Genomic DNA, 25,887 nt, shown 5'->3' with positions numbered 1-25,887 from the left:
AACAAAAAAAAACTTACGTTCTTAATGATGACACCAATTTTGCAAAGAAAAAGGGCAATTGTTTTTATATTTGTAAGTTTGTAAGGATAGAAAAAAGTGTAATATCTAAAATTATGACTATAAAAAGAATGTTAGTAAGCTCCAGTTATCTGAAATATTAGAAGAAATATTCCCTAATTATGCTGAATGAGTGAATTGGTTTTTTTAAATATTTATATTTTAGTTGTAGTTGGACACAATACCTTTATTTCACTTATTTATTTTTATGTGATGCTGAGGATCGAACCCAGGGTCTCGCACGTGTGAGGTTCTACCACTGAGCCACAACCCCAGACCAAATTGTTAATATAAAATTCTTGGTGATAACAAAAACCAATCTCTTCATTATTAATTACCAGGCAAGGTTGTAGTAATTTTTAATTATATTAACTTACTTGAAATGCCATATAAATATGAATGAGAAATAATAATACAATGAGCATACAGAGCGATATTTGGGGTTTTTTTGTTTTGTTTTTTTCCTTCAGAAGCATGTTTACTGCATTTGAAATAATACATCAGTGATCTCTGAGTTATAAAGGGTAAAAGGAAATCCTCTCATAACAAACTGACAAAGGTAAAAGGTAAAACACTTTCACAACAGCATGAACCACACACTCAGAAACTGATCTGGGTTTAATACAAATGACATAATTCCTGGTCATCTGCAGTTACTTTTATAACTTCATACAGATAATGAATTAGGCTAAAATGCACTATATATTTGGTAGACTTCAGGACCAGTATCCTTAGTACATCACAAAAATATTTTGATATCCCAAAGAAGCAAGACTTGCAAGTAAGCATTTTAAACACAACTTTTGTTACTTACAAAGTAAATATAGCTTAACAAAACTGTATTTCAAAATAGGTGGGAAAAACTCACACGTTCAGTTCACTATAAACAGCATTCTGAAGTTTCTTCTCCCAACCTGTTTTTAAGGAATAAAAAAAAGAATAAAATATATTAACATAAAGTTCATTAAATAACATACAAATAACAAAATTTAACTCACTAAATCTTTGGCATCAGATTCATTTGTGAAAGAACTTTGTCAACTGCTAAATGCTATGTAACACATGGTATTAAGAAATTACTTACTACACCTTTACCATGACCCTCAGCTAATACTGAGTAGCAAAGTCATCAACATGATATATTTTTAAATTTAAACTTTTGTGCCATTTTCTCAAGTTGTGAGAAACATTTCCTTCTTCGTCTATCAAGGTGCTTGCTGAAGGCCAAAATCTTTGGATGTTGCTATGACAAATGTGCCAAGGGGAAGGCAGGAAACAGTCTGGCACCTGACCCAGACAGGCACAAGTAACTAGTTACAATTAACTAGTCACTAAGTTCTTGGACAACAGATGCAGATTATTATGAGTTACCATCACTTAATATCTCATTTTTCATATGCATGGGTTTCTATAGAGAAACTTTCTTGTTCTACAAAAAAAAAAAAAAATTAAGATTTTCTTTTTGTTTGAAAGCACAGAAGAGGTAGGAAAAAAATGTAGAAAGAAAAAAGCCCCAGGTAAAAAGCAAAATGACAAGGTACTTTACTAAGAATATACTTACAACCTTAAGGACATTTTGCAAGATGATAAACATATTTAATAGTGATTATAAAGCACAGAGTGTTCCTTATTCTTGCACCATGGCTGATCTAATTATCACTAGATAGAAACCTATTCAGCATAGTTTTTATAATTTTGAATGAGTAACTAGAAGTATGGGGACACTTAAAGAATTAGGAAAAAACATACAAACCTGATACTTTAAAGTATTCCTTAATGTCTTCTTTTAGTGATTCAAGTTTAATTTCAGGTCTCTGAAGGCTGGCCTAGTTTTTTGAAAAAGAAGAAGAAAAGACAGGGGTCAAAAGTGAATCATTGGGGTTGATATATAATGCTAGTGCAATTTTTAAAAAAGGAATGTCCAAATGTGAGTATTATTTGAAAAGTTCACTTTGAGATGTACAGAAATATCTGGAATAACTCATAAGAGAGAGAAGACTTTCCTACATAGTCTTAAAACAGACATTCCTTGACAGAACACTATAGTCTAATCAAAATATAAAAACTTGAAGTTTAAAAACAAGTTTAGCAGTTATGAATGCTAAACATCAGATTTTATATATTCATTCACTTAATATTATATCCAACAGATAGATATAGCACCTATACCTAATGACCAAAAACACAAGTTGTATCTATGTAAATCTATTTTTATACAATGTCTTCCTCTTTGGATTAATACTAAATGTAAATAGGTGTTTACTGTGCATATTTATGAAAACCACATTAAAACTACCAGTTTTTCATCTTCAAGTTCATGCTTTCTATTCTACTGGTTTCTCATACTGCAATTTTTACCATAAATAATATATTTCCCGACTTGTAATGGCTTTGTTTACTCCCAAGGTGTTGATGTTCCATCATTTAGCGCTCTCTGTCAAATTCAAGAAGCAGCCCATTTGGGTATTTCATAAGCATTCCAAACCTAAGAAATCAAAAATTGAGTTTGTCTTCTATTTACAACTTTGCTCCTTTCTTCTATTTTTAAAACTTCATCAATGAAATTATCACCCACCAGATCTTCCATGTCAGAAATATCAAAGTTATTCTCAATTCCACCCTAATTCTTCAAAGACTGGACCCCTTTTTTGGAAGATGACACTGGTAGCAGAGAGTTGGGTTTCTATTTGTTCATTCATTTTGGTTTCATTTTTTAATCTCCCTGATTTCCATAGTGAGGAGGAAAAAAACAGATCAAGCAACTAGATAACTAAAACCCCAAGGAAAATATTTACAACAAAATTAAGTTGTAAGATATCCCCTACAAACTCAAAATTCAATCAGCTGGGACCGAACGCAGTCACAAGACCTGTATGGAATTAACATCTGTACAAGCAGCAGCAGACAGAAACATCAATGGGATAGCTGATGTGGGTGAATGCAAGAGAACCCCAAAATAGCTAACAAACATCCTCTAGAACACATGATGAGCCGATTTTAAAACAGGAATTAAAATAGGGAGGGCTTTTGCCAAATCCAATATATAGTAGCTGAGATTTGAAGAAGTAGGAGCTAACAGCTATTAATTTTTAAAACTCACCAATTAGCACTCCTTTGTCTTGAAAAGTCACACAAAGAAGAAAATGTTGACAGATTAACTAAAACTGTAGATGACAGGGAACTAACTCGGTGCCATGAAAACCAGTTAATAAAGAACAAAGCATTTAACCTGTCTTTCTTATGGGAACTATACCACTAGATAAGCAGAGAGTAAATGAAGGGAAATGTCTCTTTATAAAAGCACTGCAGCTAATAACTAAAATAGATATAATATAATTAGAATTTCACAATTTTGCAACACCAATGAATTACTAATTCTAGGCATTGAGCAGAAACAGCTATTAACATTGTAAAAGAGAACCAGGTAGTATATGCTTCTCAATGAAAGAACACTCTATTACCTATAGCCAAGCCAAAGGCTGATGAAGCCTTGGGTCCAGTTGTCCATTTATATACAAAAGATATATATATATATATATAGATATAAAAAGACAGAAGAACATGTTGAGTAACATAATGAATTTAAAATCAGAAAAATCCAAGCTGTGGAAATCTCTAAGTCAAATGGTCCAGTTCTTCAGATAATAAATTGTAAGGAAAAAAAAAAAAGGGAAGAAACTGATAAGTTAAAAAACTTAAAAGACATATCACAATTTCTTTAATTGACAAGACTAAGCTAAACCCAGGCATATATATTTAAACTAATAAAACTATCAAGAAATGCAGAAAAGCGATTAGCATAAACATTAGATTGTCAAAGAGGGCAGGGTTTGTGACTGGGATGGACAAATGGTGGGGCTTCTGGTGTGGTTGACAGTTTCACTTCTTTTTACAAGGTGGTTTCACTGTCATTCACCTTAAAACAATGAGTCATACACTTGTGCAGGATTTTTTAAACTGGGGGGGGGGGGAGTTCTATTTTACAATAAAAAGGTTCAAAATAGAAAAAGAAGAAATTTGTCTTCTAATCTATTTCTAACCTACATTTTAAAGTCCAGCCTCTAGTCTGTGTCCCCATCACTTCTTATTTGGACCACTATTACAGCTGCTGAACTGGACCTCTTGCCATTTTACTTAAACCGCAACCACACCCCACCTGGCATTTCCAAGTCTCCTTATTCTATTTTTCTTCTTTCTTGGCATTTATTACCTCCTAATATACTGTATGGTTAATTGATTTATTATGTTTATTGGCATATTATACACCTTGTTACATTAAATTGGTAAACTCAGCTACAGCAGACATCTTTTTCTCTTTTACGGTTGTTAAGTACTTAGAATAGTTACTTTCATGTAGGAAGTACTCAATAAATATTTATTAAATGAAAGAACAAATTTCTCCCTTTCACAATATATCCTCCAGTGTTTTCTTCCTAAATGTAAGACTGTCCTGGTGTGGTTCTCCATAACACAAGAAGTTTAAATTTTTCAACAGGCATGTTGAGCCCTTCCTTCACAATGCAGACGCAGCTTCTCCCTACAAATGCATCTCCTCCTGTGGCTCCATCAAAAGCAACACCCTCACCTCCTGTCCTCTCACACTTCCCCAGCACACACACTCCACTCTCTAGTTGCAGTGAACTGTATTCACTGATCCCCCAACTGCCAAGTCCCTGAAGGGCTCCAAGATTTTGTTTCTGTTGTGTCCCATCAGATAGAAGGGCTTTCTCACCACCTGGAAACAACTACTAGCTTCCAAGACATCCCTCAAATACCACCTCCTTTGCCAACTCTCCCAGCAAATACAGAACAGTGTTCCTCTGTGATTGTATTTACCAGATTACAATGTAATGTTCAGCTTAGGGATTTGTCTTTCTGGCTAGAGTACAAATTCAAGGACAAGAGCCAGGTCTTCTTCCTTTTTGCATCCCAAGTATTAGGTATCCTGATAGTGTTGTTTGACAAAATTACATTGACCAAACCACATTCTATTCTTTTTAGCCAATTTCCTTCCAAAACAAACAAGGAACTTCATAAAATTATTTTTAACTAAACAGAGTGGTTTCCAATCTGTTGTTCCCAGGAAATATTTTAAAAGCTGTAAAATTCTTGCTCATTATTCAAAAGGAAATAAGCTTTCTTTTACTAGCCTGTATTTGGAAATGAATCAGAGAGCACAATTCAAAGAATTTTAAGAGAAAAGAGAATGTGGTTTACCTTTCTAAACATTTTTGATATTTCAAGGTTGTTAGACTTCCTAGATATTCTTGTTATACTAAAGGCAAACCAAATTCACTAACCATCCAAGCTAATTGTAAAAATCCTCAGATATTTAAGATTTAAAAGCAAGACAGTGGGCTGGGGTTGCAGTTCTGTGCTTACCATACACAAGGCTCTCGGACTGATCCCCAGCACCACCAAGAATTAAAAAAAAAAAAAAAAAAGCAGGACAGTGAAGACAAAGAGGACAACACGATAAGGCACAATCATTCTGGAACATGACTTAGAAGCATAACTCTTTTTGCAAATAAATCTAAATATTATTAGGAATTCTACTGTGTAAAATACAATGAAATTGGTATTATCATGCAATAAAAACAAAGAAGGCTTTTTTCTCAATGGCTAATGTCATAATTAACACTAAAAAGATACAACTTTATTCTGATATAGCTTCAATATCTAATTTACTTTTGTATTTTGTTTTGGTTGCTTGTGTAGAGTAAATTTTTGATTCACAAAGGTAAACATGAGCATTTCTAATAGCTTTCCTGGCAACTTCAGCACAGTCCCAAATTAAACTGATACAGGAAATTTAAAGAGAAGTAGTTGGAAATTTTTGTTTGAAAGATAGATACAAAAATTATTTATCACAAATATAAAAATCAGACAAAGAGCTTCCAGCCCTTACAACTGCTAACACTATGTATAACATAGTATTACTGCTACATGGTCCAGTTGTCGTGTAACAGCAGCATGCCATGCCAGGGACTACACTAAGCTCATGCATGGGTCCCTTCCCTGGCCAACACCAAGCACAGCAAACCTGCTGCAGTAAGATCCTCACTTGCACAGTGTACCTTGAGAAAACGTGCAAGTCCAAATGTTTTTTAAAAACCAGCACAGCATTACATTCTTCCTCATCCATGGCATATTTATAGGCTCTCCCAAACATATGAAGAGAGATTAAACAAGAGATAGAGCTTTTTTTCCTGGGATCTATCCATCAACAAGTTTAAATTTAGAAGCAGAGTAGTGAACTATGTACTAAAGGTTTAGTACTTAATGCGTTTAGAAGATTGTTGTTTCTTCCTATAACTTTTAAATTAAATGTTTTTAAGTGAATAGAATTTTCAGAATCCTTGGATAAAATAGAGCACAGTTTGAAAACTACTTGGGACTAATGGCATTAAAAGTTCTGAAATAATCCCAGCCTTATTTAATAGCTTGACCATGTAATTTAACTTCTCTACATCTTAGTTTCTTTATTTAATAGGGAAAACAATACCTAAACTAAATTATTCAAGTAGAAAAATTTTCAATTACTTTTAGGCTACATAATATAAGATGTGCCCAAATGGAAATGGGCTAAATATTTACAATAGACTGTCAGGGAAGGAGATAGGGGGTTGAGGGTAGAGATTTTAAAAATATCTACAACAAACATTAAGACTTCTTTTAAACAAAATGCCTCTAGCTCACCAAGAGAGCTAAGATACACTGCAGCAAGAGAGCATAAAATAAACTCATAGTTATGGCCCTGCATATATCCTTCACCCATATTGATATCCTCCACCTTTCTGCACCCTAAAAATATATGGCCTTCCTTCCACCAAAACACCCCCAACACACACACACACACACCCCTAGTTTCTATTCCTAGCAACTGTCTTACTTCAAAGCCACCATCACTAGAAATCTTATATTTCTAACCTTATTGAGTAAAGGAAACTGGAGAGGCAAAGCAACTGAAGTAGCAGTTCTTCCAAAGACACTGCGAGGCAGGCTGGGGGACACTCCCCATGCAACAGGCATAGGGAGGTCTACACACAGGAGCCGGAGGAGTTAGTTCCCTCTAGCGAGACCTGGCCTCTCCACTTCTCACTAGGCTGTCATTTAATTTTAAGATTCATCAGTCATTCCAAGCCCAAAGAATCACAGAATCTCAGGGTTAGACAGGCCTGTAGAGTTCCTCTATGTCAACTAACCTTGTAAGGCCTGCCTCCGGTCTCCAAGTGACTTTCTGGATAAGAGTCTTAGAAACTCTAAACTCGCTTTCCTGCTACAAACTGCTCACATCCCTACCTTAGTCAACTACTAAGGTTGAACTATTTTGTTAGACAGCTCTTCCTTATTATGAGCTAAAATTTACTCCCCTTAATATCTGCAACCACCACTCTTTGGGTCACAGAAAACAAATTTAGTCCCTTTTCTGTGAGAAGCCTTCAAATACTAGCTGTTGTGCCTTCCCTGAAATTTCTCTTCTCAAGGCCACACATATTCCCAGGTTTTTCAACTTATCCTTGTACAAGTCTTCTTACCACCCTGGCCATTCTTTAAGCAGAGTCCAGTTCAATTTGTCCTTGATTGCTGTAGCTCTTTATTTCCACTGAACCACTGATTCTCAACCTTTTCAGTCTCAGATCTTCATTATCTTAAAAATTATTGAGGACTCCAGAGTGCTTTTGCTTATATGAATTACATGTATTGATACTTACAGCATTGGAAGTTAAAACACAAATAATTTTAAATAATTGCTTATTAGTACCATAATTCCTTAAAATGTTAAACATAGTTCAGGAATTCTACTTCTGAGTACATACCTGAAAAAAATCAAAGCATGGACTCAAACAGATATTTCTATACCAATGTTTGTATCAACATTATTCATAGTAGCCAAAAGGTATAAACAACACAAATATAAATGGGTGGATGGATGGATGAAAAAAATGTTGTATACGCACACGATGGAATATTATTCAGCCTTTAAAAAGGAAGAAGTTCTGACTCATGCTACAACATGGATGAACCTTCATGACACCATGGTGTGTGAAATAGACCAGTCACAAAGAAGTACCAGAGAAGTCAAACTCAGAGTCACAGAGTAGAATGGTGATTGTCAGGGGGTGGGGAAGGAGATGAGGAATTATGATTTAACAAGTACAGGGTTTCAGTTACGATGAAAAGGTTCTGGAGATGAACAGTGGTGATGACTGCCCAACAATATGAACGTACTTAATGCCAAAGAACTGTACACTTAGTGGTTAAAATGTTTTTTTATTTTTATAAATAAATTTATAAATTTATTTTTATTTATGTATATTTCACTAAAATAAAAAATGTCCAATTCATTTTAAAATAAGAATAATAAAGCTCTTATATATTAGCTTAAAAATAATTTATCTAAAGTAACTGGATTTTCAGAAATAAAAATTAAGAAAAGAGATACTACTAAAAAAAAAAAAGAGACACTATATTACATTTTTGCAAGTCTCTTTCATGTTTGGCTTAATAGAACACAGATGGATTCTTGAATTTGATATGGTATTTAATATGTGGTTCTGTGTTGTTTTGATTGATATACATGAAACAAAATTGATATACATTGATATACATGAAACAAAAACACATATGTGTGTATACACACATACACACATATATATGGAAAAAAGAGAAATATTTCACTATCCTTTTCAGATAACTGGAGATATTTTCATTTAAGAAAATATTGATTTTTTAACAAATTTGATTAAGTAGTGGTTTTCCAAAAATTAGTTGTGATGTGGAATCTGACAACAATAAATTTTTCATATTCTAAACATAAAAATGCATTGATCTGCCTTGCAATTTGATCTCTTACCTATATATGATTCTGTAATGTGTGTTCAAACATATTGGTTAACTAGGTTATGTGGCTGAAACATTTCATTAAATAGTATCAAAAACTAACATTCATTAATATCACCACCAATATCATCAAAAACATTTTTAAATATTGAGAAGCCATCAAGTTCACAGTGTTTTCAAACTCTAATTTTTACTTAAAGCTTGAATTTTGTCATTGGCAACACATAAAACTTTCCTTTGAAGTGACAGACTCAACTTCACTAATCTTTTTAAGAAATCAGCCAAATATTTTTTTAATGACAACATGAATTGTAACAAATAACAACATACATGTGATATATATATATATAATATGTATATTGTGTGTATATATATATATATTTATATATATAAATATATACATGAATATATAAACAAAGATACAAAGTAAAATGATAATTTCAGGGGTTGGGGAGGGGATGATGAGTTATGATTTAACAAGTACAGGGTTTCTTTTACATGCATTTATATATGCTTATATATATATCCATGTACGTATTTATATATACAAGTGAGTATGAATAACAATAGTTTTTGGTCAGCCACTCAAGGGTTTCTTTTCTTAAAGCAGCAATTCAGTTTGGAACTCAATCTCATAAATGCTTTTTTCTAGATAACCACCTTCTATCAGTATGCAGCAGAAGTGACTTATGCATACTTTCCATTCATCAAACGGAATATTATAAAGATGTGTATTCAGTGGATGATAATTAATAATATGAATTATTTACTGTTTCACCAAGAACACTGAAGTCAAACTGGCTTTTTTTTTTTCATTATAAGTATGTGATGGTAAAGGATGTAATGACTACTAGAGAGTTTGGTATTAGTGTCTTGATTTACATATTAGAAACTGAACCCATCACTGTTGCCATTATACTATAAAAAGGGCAAAAATAGCTTATTGTTATTATAAAATAATTGTGCTCTGAAGTGGTCTTAGGGACCACCAGGGTTCCACTGACCAGGCTTGAACAACCATTGCAATAGACTAAAAGCTTCTTAAAGAAAAGTCTTATATATAGATATATAGATATATATAGATATATATATAGATATATATCAAGATCCAGCACAGTAGCTATTACATAGCATTTAATTAATGCATTTTTGTCCACTCTTTAATGTACTAATGATTTCTTGGACAGACCTACAATCTGCAACCTGCAACCCATGAAAAACGGAAAAGGACTAAGACATTGTTTTTGTTCTCTGAAACTTTTAGTATAGTAAGGAAGAGAGCCAATATTTTAAAAGCCAGTATAAGAAAGAAAATATGTTACAACAGAGGTATCATCTATAGAAAACTGAACAATTCTTACTGAAAAAATTGAAAAACAGAAGCAAAGCAACGCAGGCTGAGTGGAAAGAGTGGATAACAGCATGGAAACAGCCTCATGCGCTCTCAGTTTGTGGAACAGCCAAAGATCCTAAGAAACATGGGAAAGAAAAGACAAGAGGCCGAAACTAAAGCACTTGTTTCTGATTCTATCCATCCTGCTCATTAGTGCCAGATTAATGTTCCCTAAAAACAATCCCATTCCTTCACTCTGCTCAGAATACCTCAGGAAGCTCTTCACTCCCTGTAGCATCAAGGCAAACTTATTCAGAAATTTACAACCCTCTAAAAATCTGGTCCCACCCAATCTATATAATCTTATCTGTCTAGAGAGACCCTATAAACCCAGTGCTCTTCCAATAGGAACTCACTCCCACCCTCCCACCTTGAAGCTTTCCAGACTTCTTAGATCTCCAGACAGTTCCTTTCAATAGAATATGTCCTATTCATTTGTATTGTTTTTCAATAATCAATTGAATGCTTCCAATGGGACAGTTGCTGGGAATAAAAAGAAAAACATGACACCTTCCTTTTTTTGAGGAACTCACAGTACATTTAGGGGTATAAACAAAAACCTCAGAGAGAAGTGCTACTAAAAAATAAAAAAAGATAAAATGCCCTTTCCCACATCAATTCCCAAACATTCTTATAATTAGCTTTTGGTCTGGACTTCATTTAATTTCTCTCAAGAGTCCATTGCTACCACAAATGAGATGCTCAATTTAAACATGTTGAATTAGGTATCTCCATTTCTTCCTAATATTTGGTTCTTTCTAAAACTGTAGGTCTGTAATCCTGGAAGTCACAGTGGACAAATGTTGTAGCCATATAAGTTTTAGTTTCCAGTTGGAGATTCTGGCTCTCTAAAAGCTGGCTGTGCCTTCTACTCAATCTGTGTTGAATAATTCCAGCCCTGCTCTGGCTTCTCTCACCTGAAGATGAATCCCTCACTGGCTTTCTTTTGCTGACATCCCCAAGCTGACCAGCTTTTCTGCCAGCACTGACTGTCTTCTCCACCTTCATTCACATCTTTATTCTTGGCCTCCTTTCATGATGTACTTTAAGCCTGAAACAATTTTCAGTTCACATTTAATAACCAGTCTTTTCCACCTCATTTCAACTTGGTCTTGCGAATTCAGGAACCCAACATGACCTTTTCTAAGCATCTCAATGAAACAAGAGTTTTACTTACACAAGCAAACCCACATTTTAATATGTATCGTTTCCCTCAAATGCATATACTGCACATAGGCAAGAACTTCCTGGGGCTGGAGATATAGGTCAATTGGCAAAGTGCTTGCCTAGCATGCACAAAGCACCACAAAAAAACAAATAAAAACACTTCTTTATTTTGAAATCCTGTATGCCATCATTCATTTATTCACAAGTAAATAAAGTAAAGGACACAAAAGTAAACAAAGTAGAAATGGGTAAGTATGTCATCAATTCCTGGTTCATGCCAAATACAGAATCACTCAATTATTAATATGTCAACTGTAGTAGTCCAATCTTGGTCTTCTTTTATTGGAGGCCAAATCCTACCCTAAAGAGATATCAAAAAAGAAGATATTAAACTGTAATCATGGTATAGAATTTTCAATACCAGTGTAGATCCTGTATATTTGAGATATAATTTTGTAAGTTTCAGCAAGAGATGCCATAATGAGATGCTCTGGGTTTCCAATAAATGATAACAGCCTATTAGTTGTATTTTTCCTTCTCCCTTCAAAGCCTATCTTTTCAGGTTCCTTCCTTTCACAATCCTATTATTTATAATGATAATCTGAGTAACAAGACTTATTAAAATTTTAATGGAACAGAAATAACATTTGGGGTTTTATCCAACATCCACTTTAAATAAGAATAATGAATAACAAAACAAAATAATAATTCTGATATGAGCTAGAATTCAAATTTGGAATTAGACTACCACCCCAACGTCTAGGCGATGAATGAGGAAATTCAATTTTAAGATGCAGTTGACTTATTAACTCAGAAATATTCGGAAAACAAAAAACATTTCCCCTTTCTAGAAAATACTTCACTCTATATGAGGATATATTAAAATATAGTCAATGTTTATATGCGCTAAAAGAGAAGAGTCGTTGGCAGGGGGAAAAATCTAAAAATCACATTTGTACTTAGCTCTTCTAAAAGCAATGAGAGGATTTAAACTTAGAGGATTTAAGTTTTTAAAAGTGATATTTTGTTTGGACTTGTAAAGAACACCCAGTTTTCCTTTTAAAGAGCACTTACTATGAAAGGTATATTATCTTGTTCAATCCTCACAAAATGAAATGTATATTTCCAAGTAGTATGGAGTAGCTGGTAACTGATTAGCACCCCTTCCTAGAACAAATAACAGAGCCCCCACACACAGAGAGAGATACACACACAGATTATCTATTTGAAGGTACATACAGTTGCTAAGAAACCAGAATTGAAGTAACAGGAGAAAATCTTGACAGATGAACTGGCTACAATAGCAACATTTTCTTTGGGATTATTAGCCTATTCTGAGCATGGACAAGACCTGAGAATTGGGTCAAACTCAGAACAAAACCCAGTGCATGGCTACCGAGGCAGAAGTCAAGCTTTGGCAGAGACTTTGGAAGTCTTAAGCACACAGTTGTTTGTCTCCTCACAAAATTTTTTTGAACACTGGAACCATGTGTGGTGGAAGGTGAAAAACCTAAGCAGGGAAACAGTGAGAAAGTAGAGAGAGTTCGGGATCCAAGTGGGAGGAAAATCTACAGGGTATCTCAAATCCTTTGTTGAAGAACCTAAAAAGACAAAAAAGAACCAAAGAAAGATTGACCCTGAGAGACTAAACCCCAGACTCAATATATCCCCTAATTGGATTAATGTAACTGATCACAAGACTCTCTGACCCCTGGTGGGAAGGGTGAACGCTCTATAATGGAAGATATCATCTGAAGGGTCCATAGTTTTTTCATACAGATTGCATGGCATTCAACTAAGTCATATCAAGAAAGTCACACAAAAAACTAAGAGAAAAAAAAAATAGAAAGACATCCATGGGTGATCCAGATACTGGTATTAAGCTGATGAAAGCTTTAAAATAATTTTGAGTGTTTCAAAGCCCAGTATTACCAAAGGAAGAGGGGGAAAAACATGGAAAAAACTGATAAAATAGATGAAAAATAGAGAATTTCACCTAATTCTTTTTTTATCACCAATAAAAAAAGAACCATTTGGAATTTTAGAACTGAAGAATATACAATATGAATAATAACCCATTAGATGGATATACCAGAAATATGTAACAGCTTAAAATATGGTTAATGAATTAAAGGTCAAAGAAAATATCCAAACTGAACAGAAAATAATAATAACAATCACAACAATAATAATAGAAAATTAAGTTATTAGAAAATGTGGTACTTGGTGAAAAGAGCTAATGTATAATTGGAGACTCAGAAAGAAAGGAGACAAAAATGTGACAGAATTAATATTTGAACAAATAATCATCAATAGTTTTCCAAAATTGGTGAGAGGTTTCAATTCTATATTTAAGAAGTCCCAAAACTCCAAATAGAATAAATTAAGCAAGTAATAATACAAATAAAAATACCATATCAAAAAGTACATCTTAACTAGTCTGCTGAAAACCAAAAACAGAAAGAACATGTTAAAATCAGCCAGATGGATGTGAGGCATACATGCATACATGAACTCAGTGACAGCCGACTTATCAAAAGAAAACAAGTAGGACAGAAGACAACAGAATGACACCTCATTATGCTGAAAGAAAACTACTGCCAATTCAGAAGGATAATCCTACAGTAAGTATGGAAATGCAGGAGGAAATAATAAAAAGGATAACAACGTGGTTAAGAGTGAAAAAATATTCACCAAATATTAACACTACAAAACACTCATAGCAATGTCTTATGGGATTTGGAGTATACATACATAAAATGCACGTCAAAAATAACACAAGAGGTCAATCAACCCACTGCCTACTCTACTACCGCCATTGCCGCTGCCTCTGATGCCGCTGCTGCCAACCTGGGGTTGCCCGGAGCCTTCTTCCTGGGCTGCCACAGAGGCTGCTGCCTGCCGGAGGTGTCTTCTCTGGGCATGGCCTCAGTTACCTCGGACCCAAATTCCCACACTGCCTGGCGTCCCACGCTACCTCTGTGGTTGCTGCTGCTGATATATGAATGGTGTTCTGCATTTCTGTTCTATTCTTATGTCTTTAATTTTTTTTCTCTTTGGTTGTATTTTTCCTGTCTCTTGTCTATTTTGTTGGACTTTCTTTCCAACTTTTCAACAACCAACAGCCAATCTCTGTCAGCTCCTCTTCCACTCTTCCTGTGAATTTTTACTTCTAGATTCTCTCTTCCTCCCTCTTAATATTGCTACTGCACCATCTCTGTTCTCTCATCCACCATTTGAAATTGTAAATCATTTTAACAAATATTCTATTTGTACTATAGATAGTTATTGAACTCATCATTTTGGTTTAATGCGAGAAAGCAGCAGACTCCTTAGTGGGAGCTATTAGGTTTAAGGCTATATATTGTGTACACTGGGTGCTGTTGATATTGGTCTCACCAGTAAAGATGAAGCACTGGAAACCTCAGGGACACTATAGGTCTAAGGGTAGAATTTATCCTGCATTAGATTCATACTTTTAGATGAGAAAAAACACTAACAACATGAAAAAACAAGGGAATAAAGCACCCCAAACAAACCAAGGTGCTTCAACAACAGAAGCCACTGATAACACAGTAGAAGAAATGTCCAAGAAAGAGTTCAGATTGTATGTAGTTAATTTGACATATGAAGTAAAGGATAGTATATGGAGTGAAATTAAAGAAAAAATACAGGAAGTGAAAGACCACTTCAATCAAGTTAGAAATCAAGAAAAAAAATCCAAGTAGAAATCCTCTAAATGAAGAAATCAGTAAACCAAATTATAAATTCAATAGAAAGCATCACCAATAGACTAGACCATTTGGAAGACAGAACCTCAGAAAATGAAGACAAAATATATAATCTTGAAAGTAAAGTTGAACATGTAGAGAAGATGGTAAGAAACCATTGACAGAACATCCAAGAATTATGGGATAACATAAAAAGACTAAATTTAAGAGTTATCGGAATAGATGAAGGAGCAGAGATATGAATCAAAGGAATGCACACTTTTTTTCAATTATTTAATAGCAGAAAATCAAATACATTCTTTAAAATTATTAAATAATCAAAAATAGTGAAGTAAGAAAAAAAATATGAAGCAAATGGACCAAGTAAGAAGAAAATATTAAGATGAGAAATAGGAAACCAAACATATCAGTAAATTCATTAAATATAAATAGACTTAATAATACAATTAAAAGACTATAATTGTCAGTCTAGATTTTAAAAACAACTAGAGGATGCTTTCAAGAGACACACCTTAAATAATAAGTCACAAAGAAGGTGAAAAAAGAATGGAAAAAAACCATACCATACAACTGCTAACAACCAAAAGAAAGCAAATGTAGTTATACTAATACCATTAAGGCAAGAACCGTATTTAAGATAAAGAGGGATATTTCATAATGATAGGGGGTTAATCCAAAAGGAACATATCACAATATAAATCTATGTAAAACCAATAAAAATAATCATAAAATATATAAGCAAAAATTGGAAAGAATTAAAGGAAAAATAGAGAAATGCAGTAGTTTCCCACTTATCCTCTATGGTTTCAGTTACCTGAGTAAACTCTGATCCAAAAATGTTACATGGAAAATTCCAAAAACAAGAATTCATGTTTTAAATTGCATGCCATTTTACATAGCATTATGAAATTTTGTGCCATTCCATCCTGCCTGGGATGCAAATTATCCCTTTGTTCAAAATATCCACATTGTACATGCTACCCCCCCATTAGTTACTTAGTAGCCACATGGGTTATTCGATCTATTGTCCCAGTAACACAGTGCTTATGTTCAAGTAATCCACACTTTACTTTAAAATGGCCCCAAAGTGCAAGAGTACTGATGTTGGCAATTCAGGCATGGTAAAGGGAAGCCATAAAGTGCTTCCTTTAAATGAAAAGGTGAAATCTCTCAATAAAAAAAGAAATCATACACTGATATTGCTAAGATATACAATAAGAATAAATCTTTTATTCAAAAAATGGTTCTAGTTTAAGATTAGTTATTATTGTTCATTTCTTACTGTGTCTTATACATAAATTAAACTTTATCATAATTATGTATGCATGGGAAAATTATAGTATATATAGGATTCAGTACTATCTGAATTTAGACATTCCATGAGGTCTTGGAACATATCCCACATGGATAAGAGAGGACTACCATACACAGCCATGGTGGGTGATTCTAACATTTCTTTCATTAGCTAAAATAACAGAAAAAAAGATTCAATATGAATATATAAGAGTTGAATATCATAATTATAGCAACTTGACCTCAGTGATATATATATATATATATATATACATAATCTGATCTAACAGTGACAGTATACATACTTTTTATAAGGTCACATGGAACATTCAGCAAAAGTGACTATATAAAACAAGCCTCAGCAAATCAAGAAGAGGAAGCAAATCAGCAAAGCATGCCTCAGCCTAGAAATCAACAACAAAAATATAAAAATCAACAACAAAAATATAAAAAGAATATCTCAATTGCTTGGAAATTAAGCAATATACTTCAAAATAATACTACTGTTAAATTTTAAAAATAATATTTTAAAATATTTTTAATAAAATTATAATAAAAACATGACTCATTCAAACTGTGAGATGCAGTTAAAAACAGTGCTTAAATGGAAAATTACAATCTTCACTGTATACTTTAGAAAAAAATAAAGACTTCAAATTAATAATTTAAGCTTCTATCTAAAGACTTAGAAAAAGAATAGCAAATCAATCGCAAAGGAAGTAGAAGGAAATTAGCTGGGCATAATGGCACACACCTGAAATCCCAATAGCTCAGGAGGCTTAGGCAAGAGGACTGAAAGTTCAAAGCCAGCCTCAGCAATTTAGTGAGGCCCTAAGCAACTTAGTGAGACCTGTCTCAAAATAAAAAGAACCAGTGATGACTTAATGGTTAAGCTCCTGGGTTCAATCTCCAGCACCATCACCCTCACACAAAAAAAGTGGGAGGAAATTAATAATACAAGCTGACTTGAAATTAATAGAAAATCAGCAAAACCAAAAATTGAATCTTTGATGAGATTTAAAAAAATGATAAACCCCTAGAAAAACTGTTCAAACACACACACAACACAATCACCATTACCAGAAATTTAAAAAGTCTTCAAACACACACACACAAAATTAAAATTTACTAGAAATTTTTTGGCCAATGACTTATACAACTTAAATGGATAAATTCCTTGAAAAGCACAACTTACAACACAGACAGTAGAAGGAATAGAACATCTGAATATTCCTATATCTATTATATCTGAATCTGTTACTTAAAACTCACCAATACAATATTAAAGAACAAAGTGGGAAGATCAACACCACTAACTTTAAGACTTAAGTTAAAAAATCAAAATGTTGTGGAACTGGTAAAAGTATACACAAATAGAATAACAGAACTTAATAGAAATGTATAAATAGATCAAAACAAATATAGTTAACTGATTTTTTAAGAAGTAGAGACAATTCAATGAAAATCTTTTCAACAAATGGTACTAGGACAATTGGTCATACATGTATGAAAGGAAGGAAGGAGAAATGAAAAAGAAAAAAATGAAAGAGGAAGAGCAGGAGAGAAGAAAGGAAAAGGAAAAGAAAAACAATAAGACACAGACCTTATAGCTTTCATAGAAATTAATTCCAAATGAATCATAAACCTACACATAAAACAGAACTATAAAACTTCTAGGAGATAACACAAGAGAAAAATCAGGTGACCTGTAGTTTAGTGAAATATACAACCCATAAAAGAAAAAACTGACAGGCTGGACTTATTGAAACTAAAACTACTCAGAAAGGTACTGAAGAGAATGAAGACTAGTCACAGACTGGGAGATATCTGAAAAACACACCTGATAGTGGACTTGAACCAAAATATAAGACAATTTTTTAAATTTTTTTGCTTTTATTGGGACATTATAATTGCACATGATAATTGGGTACATTCTGACTTAATCATACATTCACGAAATTTAATTTACTCCATTCAGTCCCCAGTTTCCCCATTTCCCTTTCCTCCTCCCTCCTTGTATTCCCTTTCTCCTACTCTACTGGTCTGCCTTGCACTCATCTTTATATTTTTAATAGGTGCTTTAAAGATAAACATAAAGGTGGAATTCACTGTACTACAATTGTACATGTACACATTATAATTTTATCAAATTTATTCTGAATTTTCTCCCCTTTCTGGTCCTTCTTCCCTCCCCCTCAATATCCTACTTCACTGTTATGATATCTGACCCCACACCACGCTACTTACTTTGCTCCAACTTTTGTATACGTGAGAACATTCGACCATTGATCTTCTAAATCTGGCTTATTTCACTAAGTATGTGTTCTCCAGTTCCATCCATTTACTGGTAAATATCATATTTCATTCTCTTTTATGGCTAAGTAAAACTCCATTGTGTATATACACTACATCTTCTTTATCCATTTATCATCTATTGACCAGCACCGGGGCTGGTTCTATATATTGGCTATTGTGAGTTGCACTATTATAAACAATTATGTGGTTGTATCACTATAGTATGCTATTTTTAGTTCTTCTGGATAAATACCAAGAAGGGTCATACAGAAGTTCCACTCCTAGGTTTTTTTTGAAGATTCTCCATACTGCTTTCCAGAATAATTATATTAATTTGCAGTCCCACCAACAATGAATGAGTGTACCTTTTCCCCTCATCCTCATCAGCATTTATTATTAGTTTTATTCTTGATGATTGCCATTCTGACCGGAGTGAGATGAAATCTCAGTACAGTTTTGATTTGTATTTCCCTGATTGCTAAAGATGTTGAATATTTTTTATGCATTTGTTGACCAGATTATTTTGTTTTGCTTTGTTTTTGCAGTACTGGGGATTGAACCCAGGGCAAGGCAAGTGTAACCTTAATGTAATTTAGTGACAAATAATATATCAATACTAGTCAACTGTAACAAATGTACCACACCAATGTAAGATGTGAATGATAGAGAAGACTATGTGCAAGGGAGAGGGAGATAGGGAACTCTGCATTTTCTGCTTAGTTTTTCTGTAAACCTAAAACTATTCTAAAAATAAAGTATGGGGCTGGGGTTGTGGCCTACCATGAGTGAGGTACTGGGTTCAATTCTCAGCACCACATATAAATAAGGAATAAAATAAAGATCCATCAACATCTAAAAATATTTTTTTAAAAAGCACATTCAGTTAAAAAGAAAACTTCCCAAATAGAAAACTTTAGACATTGGCCTCCTTGGAAAATTCTTCCAAACACCTAAACAATAACACATTTCATAACATTCTTGCAGAGAATAGGAAATAAAGAAGGAGGTAACACTTTCTTACTCATTTTATGAGGCCAGCATAACCTTGATAAAAAGCTTGACAAAGATATTACAAGAAAGAAAATCGCACACCAATCTTTCTTTCTCATGACATAGCTGCAATCTTAAAATTATTCTGCTAACTCCATTGTAGAAAACCATTCTAAGAGAATGTTACTCTCAGTCTAACAATGAGGATAAAATAGTATAATCAACAAAAATCATAGCTTTTGTACCCATTTTTTAAAAAAACCAAACGAACTAAATTCCAAAGAATAACAATCTCCTCAAAGGACAGACAGGACTCCAGACTATTTCACCTTTGGCAGAGCACAGAAGGAAAAGGGGGCTACCCCACAAGGGAGCAAGAAGAAATCAACTAAAATGTTCCTATTACACACGCACTGAGTGTGGGCCAGCATGTCAGTTTGGAGTAGCTGGGAGAATTCACAAAGAAGAGAATTCGCTCATTTGGATGCTCGTTTCCACTTTTCTCCACCAGACTCATGAAAGATTGTGGGAAAGCAGGAATATTCAAAGACAGCATACTTTTGTGGCACAGATATGTAAGAAGGGCTGGGCTGCCAGTGTAGAATAGGCATAAAACTATTTTATTAACCAAACTTTCCTCTCATGCTGTGAAATAGTTGCAAAGTCTCTTGGGCCCAGGATCCTACATCAATACAAAGCAGAAATAAATTAACACTAGGGAAGGGCAGGTCTCTCTTTCACCCAATACCTGCCACAGATACAAGGCACAGTTTGGTTACCAAATAGAGAAAAGGACGGAACATGCCAAATGTGGGAAAGATCCACTCCCAGGACAAAGCACATGGACTGAGACAAGAGAATAAAGAGTCAAGCCCCGCTGGGGGAAGAACAAAGGCATGGGGAGAGATCTCCCTCTAAGTAACAGGCAAGCAGAGATGGATGAAAGGTGAGGATAATACACAAACACTGAGACACACTCACCCATTCCCCAAGACCTATTCCAAGTAAAAGATAACACAAGCCCACCACTGAAGGAATTTGAAACTTGTGGCACACTGAGGGCAATGACAACAAAACCCAAACCTAGCCTGACTCCTGACTATACTGTCTGAAGTCCCAGCCTCAGTAAACATGGAGAATTCTTGAGTAAAATTTCCCATCTTAGATACTTGGCCTAATTGACATTTATAGAAAAGTACCTTGAACAAAATTATCAATTTTAGTACTTGACCTAATTGACATTTATAGAACAGCAACAGCAGAATGAAAGTGCTTCTCAAGGGTACGTGAAACATTCAACAAAATAGAATTTATTCTATTATAAACAGAACTTTAACAAATTTGTAAGAACTGAAAACATGCACATAGTGTTCTTGATCATAATGGTGTTAAACCAGAAATCAGAGGAAGGTATCAGTAAAAATCCCCTAAAATTTAAAAATTAAACAATGCTTTTCTAGACAGCTGTGAATCAAAGATAAAGTCACAGCAGAATTTTTTAAGTGAAAATGCAATAGAATATATCTTAATTCAGCTAAAACATAGAGGGAAATTTACAGTTTTATATCAGAAGAAGAGTATCAAATCAATAATATAAATTTTCACTTAAGTGGCTAGGAAAAGAGCAATTAAACCCAAAGCAAGCAGAACACCATAATAAGTAAAAAAAACAACAACAACAAAAAAAAAAAAACTAAAAGACTGAAAACAGGAAAACAATGAAGACAACAGCTATCTCTTTGAAAACACCAATAAAATTGGTAACTTCCTAGGCAGGCTAATTAAGAAAAAAAGATTAAATACCATTACAATATCAAGGATAAAAGAGGAGCTATCACTCAAAGGGAAATAAAGAGATATAAACAACTTTGTGTGAATAAATTTGATAATGTAGACTAAGTACCACCTTTTATTTTTTATTTTTAACTGACACATAAATGTACATATTCATGAGATATGCTATGATGTTTTGACACGTGTATACAATATGGAATGATCAAATCAAGATAATTTTATCCATCTCCTCAAAATATTTATCATTTCTGTTCAAACATACAAAATCCTCTCTTCTAACCATTTTGGACAATCCTTTTTAACCACAGGCAGCCCAGAACACTGGAGTTGAACCCTCCTATCCAACTGCATTTTTGTGCCTTTCAGTGAACCCCACTCATCCCCCTCCCTTCCCAGCCTCTGGTAACCACTATTCTACTCTCTACTTCTACAAGAACAACTTTTGAAACATTAAGAACTACTAAATCTTACAAGAAGAAACACATAGCCTAATTAGTCCAATATATATTTTTATATTGAATTTTTTATTAAAAACATTTTTTGGGGAAAAAAGAACACACCTCCCAATCCCTGTGACTTCATTGGGAATTCTATAAGACACTTTAAGAGGAAATAAAGGTAATGCTTCACAAATTCTTCCAAAAAGTAGGAGAGAAGAAAATACTTCCTGACTTATTTTATAAGATCAGCATTACCCAATATCAAAACCAGATAAAAACACTAGAAGAAAACTATACCAATGTATTTAATGAATAAAACCACAAAATATTCAGCAAAACATCAGCAAACTGAATCATCATATCAAAGTGCAATTTATCTCAGAATGCAAAATTGATGAAATATTCAAAATCATTCAAAATTATTCACCTTACCAACATACTGAAAGGAAAACAAATCACATAAGCATCTCTACACATGCAAGAAACATATTTAACAAAATTTATCATTCATTCATAATAAAATTCTCAGAAAACCAGGAACAGAAGATAGCTTCCTCAACTTGATAAAAAGCATCTATACAACATTGCACTGGAGTTGTTATGTAGCACAATTACAGTAAGAAAAAGAAATAAAAGGCATACAGATAGAAAAGATAAAGCAAAACTGTCTTTATTTGCACACGATACATGTATCTGGAAAATCCTATATAAACTATGAAAAGTGTGCTATAACTAACGAGTAAGTTCAGCAAGGTCTCAGTCTTTTATTAAGCACTTAGTAAATAGACCAATATCAATTATATTACCTTGTACTAACAATAAACAACTGGTAATTGAAATGATAAACTTATTACTTAAAATAGTATCAGAAACATGATATACTTAGAGAAAAATCTAAATAAAAAGTATACAAAATATGTATACCAGAACTACAAAACTCTGACAAGAGAAAATAAAGATTATATAAATACGTGAAAAGATAAACTATGTTCATGAACTAGAAAACTCAATATCGTGTTTGATTTTAATTCTCCCCAAATTAATCTACAGACTCAACATAATCTCAATCCAAATCTTAAAAGAGCATTGTAGTAATTTAAAAGTTGATTCGAAAGTCCTTTGCTTTGCCATATAAATTTTAGAAACTATTTTGAAAAAGAGAAACAATGTTGGAGGACCTGATTTGAAAGCTTACTATAAAGTTACAAAACTCAAGATAGCATAGTACTGGCATAATAATACACAAACGGATCAATGGAACAGAATAAAGAAAGCACTAGACACAATTGATTTTTAACAAAGTTGACAAGGAGATCAATGGAGAAATGATAGGCTTATAAACAAATGGGTACTGGAAATACTGGACGTTCATTCAGAATAAAAAAGCAGGGAAGCTTTACCTTGCACTGTTTTAAAAAATTAACTGAAAATGCATCACAGGCCTAAACATAAAAGACAAAATTATAAAACTATTAAAACAAACATTAAAAAAATTGAGGCTCTGCATTAGGCAAAGACTTTCAGGGCACTAAAAGCATAAATCATAAGAAAGAAATGGTTAAAATTTTATGTTATCAAATTTTGCTCTTCGAAATTTCCAGTTAAGAAACTGAAAATACAAAGTGCAGACTAGAAGAAAATATTTGCAAGATGCATATCTGATGAAAGACTTGTATCATATATAAAGAATCCTTGGGCTGGGGTTGTGGCTCAGTGGTAGAGCCTTACCTAGCATGTGTGAGGCACTGGGTTCAATTCGCAGCACCACATATAAATAAATAAAAGTAAAAGTCCATTGACAATTTTAAAAAATTAAACAACAACAAAAAGAATCCTTACAACTCAACAATAAAAATAAAAAAACACCCACAAACTTTAAATGGGCAAAAGATTTGAAAAGACTATTTCACCACAGAAGATACAAGCACATGAGAAAGGTTTAATGTCATTTGTAACTAGGGAAATATCACTATGCTTCTTCTAGAGGAGTGTAATAAATAAAATGAATTAATCAAAAGTAATAAATAAAAAGCCATCATTGCTTGCTATTAAAGATGCAGAACAGTTGCAATTTTCATAATTGCTGATGAGAATGTAAAGTGCTATTTAGGAAAAGCTCAGAGGCCGTAAGACTCAGCAATTCCATTCCTAGGTATTTGAAAAAAGAAAATAAATATCCAAGCAAAAAGCTATTCTAGAATGTATATATCAACTTTACTTTTAATCAGTAATCCACCCAAATACCATGGGATATCCAAACAAGGAAATATTACTCAGTAATAAAAAAAGAACAAAACTACTGAAATATCAACTGCATGCATGAATCTCAAAAGCCTTATGCTAAATGACCAAAGGCATGCACAAACAATTTACATACTCTATGATTCCATTTACATGACACAACAACAACAATGAAAAGCGAAGGTCTCTTAATCTATGCATTCACAGAGCCTACTGCATTACAAATTAATAAAGGCTGGGTGGACTAATAGGGGGGAAATCACTGCAGAGAAGATAAAGGGCAACAAAGTATACAGAGACCGGGTGAGGGGAAAGCACCTAGGTCCCAAATCCACCCACAAGGCAAAAAAAAAAAAAAAAAAAAGTGAGGGAAGCCGTGGTCCAGGCCACTTTTAATAAAACAGCTGAATGAATTAGACGAGAATAGATTAATGAATGAGCTGCCTCGGCTCTTCTGGGCCTGAAGAAAGGCGTGATGCGCCCCACCCTTCTTTTTGAAATCTCCATCCCACGCCTGCGCTGAGCCCTGGTAGAGGAGATTTTAGAGTCCAGCGGGAGAGAGCAGAGGCGAGACCCGGCTTGGGTGAGGCGAGCGCCGAGGGGACCGGCGGCCCCGCGCCCCGCCCGGCCCGGCCCCAGCTTCCCCCTCGGCCCCACTTACCCAGGCCTGCCGTTCCAGCTGAGCGTACAGATTGGAGCCCTTAAGCTTTTGGACTATCTGGGCAATAATGAGGGACAGATCCGACTCTTCCTGCAACATTTCCCCTGCCCTCGCCCGCCAAGCCGCGGGGACAGACCACGGGCACCGAGAGAACGCGCCACCGGGTCGCGCTCAGGGCCGGGGATACTTCTCTGGGACCTAATTACGCTGGGACTCCTCCAGCGGGCGTTACCAGGCAACTGCCGGGCCGTGTGTCCGTGCCTCTCGGGTCCCCTCCGCGCCTGAAGCCCCCAGCACCTGCGTTCCGCCGGCTGAAAAGGACCAGGGAAAGGCTGTAACTTTCACCTCATTGTTCTTGCCTCGTCTGTGGTTGAAAGGCGACATTAGAAGCCCTGGCCTCCCGAGCTACGACGTCTCGGAAGCGGAAGGGGAACCGAGAGAGATGTGTGTTTGTTTTACTATAGGATCATTGCTCTGCCGCTTCTCAATTTCTGCAGCGCGGTGAATGCAACGATAGGGCAAATGACCCGCTCGACTTCCCAGGGTCTGATGGGGTGTGCGCTTGAGATCCCAGGTTCCTCCTCTGTAAAATGATCCAACTCACAGGATCTTGTGACGATTACCTGAGGTAAAACCCTGACGGCACCTAGGACTGTAGAGAACACTCGATTTTATTTCATTTTCTTCTCTTTCTATTCCCTAGTTATATCCCTAGTTATATGCTAGGAATAAGTAGACAATCTCTTCTCATCTAACAGCTAAAACAAACTAACTAACTAAATATATATATATATATATATATATATATATATATATATATATATATATATAATTATATTAATTATATATAATTAATATATATTATATATAATTATATATATTATATATTTTATATATATAGTTAGTTAGTATATACACACACACACATATACATATAGATACATATACATACATATATATGTAGGTTTTCTACAAAGTATC

General features: G+C 34.3%; 1 protein-coding gene across 2 annotated transcripts in view; it reads right to left on the bottom strand.

Annotated features, from left to right (window-relative positions):
• The window catches only part of Tbc1d19 (TBC1 domain family member 19), a 130,623-nt gene extending 105,360 nt beyond the window's left edge, over window positions 1-25,263 (bottom strand). Inside the window, exons 1-3 of one of the 2 annotated variants that reach the window (XM_027936598.2) lie at window positions 24,907-25,263; window positions 1,811-1,883; window positions 926-971 (exon numbers count right to left, since the gene is read on the bottom strand). In XM_027936598.2, the coding sequence (XP_027792399.2) occupies window positions 926-971; window positions 1,811-1,883; window positions 24,907-25,005 (218 nt within the window). In that variant the 5' untranslated portion in view covers window positions 25,006-25,263. Of the gene's footprint in view, window positions 1-925; window positions 972-1,810; window positions 1,884-2,415; window positions 2,516-24,906 lie in introns of those variants that run through there. The other variant, XM_071614204.1, reaches the window with a different exon arrangement.
• Window positions 25,264-25,887: the final 624 nt, after the last annotated feature.

Source organism: Marmota flaviventris, chromosome 7 (assembly GCF_047511675.1).
Source record: "Marmota flaviventris isolate mMarFla1 chromosome 7, mMarFla1.hap1, whole genome shotgun sequence".
In the NCBI taxonomy this organism is placed as follows: domain Eukaryota; kingdom Metazoa; phylum Chordata; class Mammalia; order Rodentia; family Sciuridae; genus Marmota; species Marmota flaviventris.
This window is presented reverse-complemented; position numbering and strand designations above follow the sequence as displayed.